The sequence below is a fragment of the Chenopodium quinoa genome, unplaced genomic scaffold (genome assembly GCF_001683475.1).
Source record: "Chenopodium quinoa cultivar QQ74 unplaced genomic scaffold, ASM168347v1, whole genome shotgun sequence".
NCBI classification, from domain to species: domain Eukaryota; kingdom Viridiplantae; phylum Streptophyta; class Magnoliopsida; order Caryophyllales; family Amaranthaceae; genus Chenopodium; species Chenopodium quinoa.
The window spans coordinates 3,493,086-3,499,407 of NW_018742879.1; the positions used below are offsets into that span (position 1 = coordinate 3,493,086).

General features: G+C 35.0%; 1 protein-coding gene across 1 annotated transcript; it reads left to right on the plus strand.

The window, feature by feature from the left end:
• The first annotated feature begins 1,649 nt into the window (after positions 1 to 1,649).
• Positions 1,650 to 4,970, plus strand: LOC110726534 (eukaryotic peptide chain release factor subunit 1-3). The gene is made up of 2 exons (XM_021906015.1): positions 1,650 to 1,787; positions 3,263 to 4,970. The coding sequence occupies exon 2, from the start codon at positions 3,291 to 3,293 to the stop codon at positions 4,602 to 4,604; it is 1,314 nt and encodes a 437-aa protein (XP_021761707.1). The 5' UTR covers positions 1,650 to 1,787; positions 3,263 to 3,290; the 3' UTR covers positions 4,605 to 4,970.
• Positions 4,971 to 6,322: the final 1,352 nt, after the last annotated feature.

Here is a 6,322-nt window from a genome sequence, read left to right on the forward strand (position 1 = left end):
GTTCAAAATGTTTCCACACCCAAGAAAATTTTGCTCGACCTCTACTTTCACCGCCACCACCTTTCATAAATCAAATTATTGAAATTAATTTTTAAACGCTATTCATGAAAATAAGCTTTTAAATTTTAAATATTTTAATTATAATTATTTAAACACATTTTTCATGGTAATTATAAATCATAGAAAATTGAAAACTAAACTAAATTTATAATTATTAATAATAGTATTTTTTTTTTAAATATTCATAATAATAAAAATTAAATTAGAAATTACCTTGAGATGAAGGTTGAGATGTTGGTTGTGATGTTGGTTGCGATGGAGGTGGCATAGTTGAACTCGATGTATGGTGGGAGAAATGTTGTGGTGGAGATGTTTGAATATTTTGTCCATCTCCTAAACCATAATCTCCATATTCATTGACAAATTGGTTTAAATTTTCCGTATTAATTTCATACGAAAAATTTGCACCACCACTCCTTTGGCCACCACTTCGACCACCACTTTGACTCCTTCCCATTCCTCCTCTTGAGCCCTTTTTTTTCTTTTTTTTTTTTAATGATTACTAATTATAATATGGAGAAGAACTTTTTTTTTTTAATTTTTTTTTTTAGAATCTAAAGAATATTAATAATAATATTAAGGAGATTTTTTTTAACAAAAATAAAACTCTATATAACACTAAATAACACTTGAGAATTTGAGAACAATTAAGAATTTTTGAGTAAGAGAGAAAGAAAGCTTGAGTTGTGTGAAAATTTGAGTGAAATGGAATTGGTATTTATAGGAAAAATTGAGGGGATGATCATACAATACAAAAAACTAGCCAGTACACTCAAAAAACTAAATGTTACTAACAATTAAAAGTAGCTGTTAACTTTGTTCATCAAATTCATAAAAAAAAAAAGTAGCCGTTAGTTTTGAAAAAATATTTGGAATATGGCTGTTAGGCTAGGCGGGTTGGGTGGGTCGTGCGTGCGGGTAGGCTGAGTCGTGAGTGAGCCATGCGGGTTAGGCGTGCAAGGTGGGTTGGGTTGTGCGAGGTGGGTCGGGTTAGGTGGGTTCATGGTCTAGTTGTGTCGAATTAAATGGGTCAAAACGGGTTGTGCGACTTGGGTCGAATCAAACGGGTTAAAACGAGCTGGGTTGAAATGGGTTATGTCAAAAATTTTGGACCCACGACACAACTCGGGTTAAATCCGGACTATGCCTGGTTGGTACCGGATCGGACCCACATGACCCACCAGCCGTATGGGTTAGGGTGGGCTGGGTCCAACCCGGCCCACTGGCTACCTCTAGCTACAATTAAAAATTAACGGAGGTAAATATTATTTTTATTGAGTTGTTGCACATGAAAAAATATACGAACTACAAAGTACTCCCTCTGTCCCTATTTTTTTGCCCCATTTGACTGTGCACGGTTTTCAAGACCCGTATTAAAATGTCTATATCTTTATTTTCATACACGTAAAAATTATAAAAACGTGATATTAATAAGATATACAATGAGACGAATCTAACAAGACCACTCATGATTATATTATCTTTTATACATTAACGGTAATTTATGATCAAAATTTTTTAAAATTTGACCCTAAAAATGATAATGGGGCAAAAATAAAGGAACGGAGGAATAGTCCATAATCTCATCACATCTCAAACAATAAAAGTGGAAAATTGAGTAAACCCTAAGACCCTTTTACAACGCAGCCGTCCCCTTAGTTTTTCTAAAGCTCATTCGACGGCGGTGTGAGCTTTTCTCCTTCAGATCCCCCCTTCATCTTTTCCAGGTTTTTCTCTCTCCTCCCCTTTTTCTTATTTTCATCATCTTTTACTGCTTTTGTAAATTCCAGAATATGGGGTTTTTATGTACGGATTACAAGATTATCATCAGTTTGATTGTATATAATTGATGATTTTGTTCTTATAGCTTTTGTTTCTGTAGATTTTATGATGAAAGTTTGTATCTTTCTGTTCAGATTGAGGTTTTTTGATATAAAAATGCTGAATTGAATTTTTTTTTTGAATGGATTCATGTTGTAATTGTTTAAATTTGTGTAAAGGGTTTAAGAATTATGGTATATAATTACCGTTAATTGCTTCAATTTGGTTTTTTAAATTGCATTGTACCTTTTGAGTTGAATTTCTGAATTTAAGTTTTTTTTTCCCTTTTTTTAATCTATGCTGAAAAGGGATTTTTAGCAATTGATCTCATACTATATAGCTATATGATTAAGTTTTTGTGTTGATCTTTGTAATTTAGAGTATTATCAAGAAAAAAAAAATTGTGGGTGAGAAAGGTAGCAAATCAATTCAGTGATCGATGAATTGGTGTGCAGCGATCTTGAACCCAGATAAAGGTTTGTAGTGGAGTTGTGGGAAATTAAGAAATTCAGTCGGTAGCAAATCAATTCAGTGATCGATGAATTGGTTGTGCAGCGATCATGAACCCAGATTAAGGTTTGTAAGGAGTTATGGGAAATTAGGAAATTCAGTCGGTAGCAAATTGATTCAGTGATTGATGAATTGGTTGTGCGGCGATCGTGAACCCAGATTAAGGTTTTTGTGGAGCTGTGGGAAATTATTTTAACTTTAATTCTATTCCAGGGGGATATAATCTTGCCGTTTTTTGCCAATTAAAGTTCTTGTTAACCGAACTAATGATAGCACCAAAGGAGCAATCCCCTATATTAGGAAGATCTTTGTTGGCCAATTATTTCCTTTGTGGATTATGTTTGTTATGGACTCGTAACGCTCGTTTGCTGTTTATATGAAGTCACCTAGGACACCAACCGTTTTCGATACTGGATTGATTTGTTACCAAATGTATTGGACTTTCTATTTAATGGTTGTTTAACTACTAGAGTTGGAGATTCTGCTGGTCATAATTATGATAGTTCATGAGAGTATGTGATCATTGTGATTATATGTAGCTTAGGTTCATCTGTTGTAAAACTTAACATTTAGCTTAGGTTCATCTGTTGTAAAACTTAACATTTAGAAATTGTTTGAAATTCTTAGTCAATTCACTAATTAGTAGTTTCACTTGTAATTCTAATGTTTTGGCTTTCTGACCTATCTATATATTTTACTATCAATCAATCAAAGCCTTAATCCCATAAGTGGGGTCGGCTATATGAATCAAAGTCTTATATTTTACTATCTTGAGAAATAATACAAAGTATTTACTTTATAGTTCCCCATGTAATTGGTACCTGGTACGAGTGGTTTCATATTACTGACTGAGGGAGGCTTGTTTGTGCAGGTGAATATACCCAAAATTCTGGTTTAAGATGTCAGACAGCCATGAGACTGACAAGAATATTGAAATATGGAAGATCAAAAAGCTGATCAAGGCACTGGAAGCTGCCAGGGGCAATGGAACAAGCATGATCTCCCTCATCATGCCTCCGCGTGATCAAGTTGCTAGGGTTACAAAGATGTTGGGTGATGAGTATGGAACTGCTTCCAATATCAAGAGTAGGGTGAATCGTCAATCTGTGCTAGCAGCTATTACATCTGCACAACAGAGATTGAAGCTGTACAACAAGGTTCCTCCTAATGGGCTTGTTCTATACACCGGAACCATTGTAACTGATGATGGTAAAGAAAAGAAAGTAACCATTGATTTTGAGCCTTTCAGGCCAATAAATGCTTCCCTGTATCTGTGTGACAACAAATTCCATACAGAGGCATTGAATGAACTACTTGAGTCTGATGATAAATTTGGCTTTATAGTCATGGATGGTAATGGTACCTTATTCGGGACTCTGAGTGGGAATACCAGGGAGGTGCTTCACAAATTTACCGTTGATCTCCCAAAGAAACACGGCAGAGGAGGACAATCTGCATTACGTTTTGCTCGTCTTCGAATGGAGAAGCGGCATAACTATGTGAGGAAGACTGCAGAACTCGCCACTCAGTTTTTCATTAATCCTGCTACAAGCCAGCCTAATGTTTCAGGACTTATACTTGCTGGATCAGCCGACTTTAAAACTGAGCTCAGTCAATCTGACATGTTCGATCCTCGCCTTCAGGCAAAGATTCTAAATGTTGTAGATGTTTCTTATGGCGGTGAGAATGGTTTTAACCAGGCAATAGAGCTGTCTGCTGAAATCCTTGCTAATGTGAAGTTTATTCAGGAGAAGAAGTTGATAGGAAAGTACTTTGAGGAGATCAGTCAGGATACAGGTAAGTATGTTTTTGGTGTTGAAGATACGCTCAAGGCTTTGGAAATGGGGGCTGTTGAGATTCTCATTGTCTGGGAAAATCTTGATATCAATAGATACTCGCTGAAAAATGCCTCAACTGGTGAACTTATTGTAAAGCATTTGAACAAGGAGCAAGAGGCTGACCAGAGCAATTTCCGGGACTCAGAAACTAATGCTGAGTTGGAGGTGCAGGAAAAAACTTCTTTGCTGGAATGGTTTGCTAATGAGTACAAGAACTTTGGATGCTCCCTCGAATTTGTCACTAACAAATCCCAAGAGGGATCACAATTTTGCAGGGGATTTGGTGGCATTGGAGGAATCCTCCGCTACCAACTCGATATGAGATCGTTTGATGAACTTTCTGATGATGGGGAAACCTATGGAGATTCGGATTAATCAATCATCAGCTTGGCATTCCCATGCCCAACAACTTGAGCACCAACCAGACCTAAGTAGTGCATAAGTTCATCGCAGTTAAGTTGTTGCTCAGGTTGTCCTCTGAGGATTTCTACAGAGTTGTTCCATTTAAGGTTTAATTAATCAATTTCAACATATTTCATATAACGTTGTGTGTAATACCTTTCTCGAGATCCCTTTAGAATCTAGAATTTCTTGTGCTCCGAGAATACACCATTGTGTCTAGAAGTTGACCATACCTGAAGTGATTTTGATTGAGATGTTGAATGAATCATATTGTTGTTTGATATCATAGAATTCATTGCATGAGGTAATGGTATAAAGATGTTTTTTTTTTTTTGCTTAGGATCTCCTTGTTTCTTCTGAGCTTTGTTGATTGAGGTAGTGAAACAGTTATCCTAGATTTGTTTGGTCAAGGGGCTGATTCGCCCTTTGTTTTAAACATTTCTATGCTAGTGTTTTGGCAAAAGATTCAAACTTTGAAGCTGTATGCTTTAAGTATAGAAAGGTTTCTTCTGTATTCCCTCACAATAGTCAATAACTTTCAACATAGTGCCATATTTACTTTTGTATGGATCATTTTTGAGTAAAATTTGTGTAACGTATGTTAATTTTATTTTTGGATGTGAAAATAAGCCAAAAAATGCTTATATTTGCTTGTATGGAGTTCGGCTCAATTGGTTTAGAGCAATTATACTTATACTGCTGACAGTTTGTTGGTTTAATCCTTATTGGCCCTTCTATCTAAAAAGGGTGCGATCAAAGTTTGTGTTGTTCGGAGTAATTTCTAGCTTCACCATTCTCTCACAATCCTATTTCTTTCTTTTAGTTAGCATTCGTAGAATGGTAGTTGACTATTATCACAGAGAGTAGAGAACATTGAACCAAACTACAATTTCAAGAACATATAATTTTGAAAATACAAATATGTTTTTATTTACGTCTAGAATACATTATTTGCATACTCATAGCTTTGAAAAATCATTGTACCCACAGTTAAAGGTACCGAGTTGTGTCTTCTTGAGCTCAAATTCATGTATACCAATAGTCTAGCGTTATTTGCTATTCCGTTCTTTTCCCATGTTCAATGGAAATGGGGATCCATAGCCAACAATACTTGGGTTTTCAAGCTGGCATTTTATTGTAAGGATGTTGGTCTTTTTGTACTCTTTGTAACGTTGGAGCTAATAAAGCTCCTTTTCGTAATTCCTTAGTTTGTAATCTTTTATTCCGTTATTGTACTCTCTTCGTTCATTTTTAGTTTTTCTATCCGAGTACTTGTAATTTACGCGGTCTCTATAGAATTTTGATCATTAACATTTTTAATATCATATTTGTAATAATATTAAAAGAACGAAGTAAGTATTATGAAAATACATATTCAAACAAATTATAATTTTTTTTATATATATAAGTTACAAAATACGGTCAAAATTTTTAAAGTTTGATTAAAAAAAAAAAAAAAAACCCCAAATAGAGTATAAGATACGTAGTATATGCTAAGGACTCAACCAAAGGTTGAAGCTTATAGTTAAAGCCCGGGATTGGTTTATATACTCTATCACGTCCCTCACATGAGAGCACTAAAAAGTTAAGCTGATTGTTAAAGTCCGGAATTGGTTGATATACTCTATCAATATATCATATATATGACATATATGCATCAGCAATCAAAGCGAAATTTGTTGTTGGATATA

Coding starts and splice junctions, on each gene's coding strand:
- LOC110726534 (XM_021906015.1), top strand. CDS start 3,291: ATGTCAGACAGCCATGAGACTGACAAGAATATTGAAATATGGAAGATC.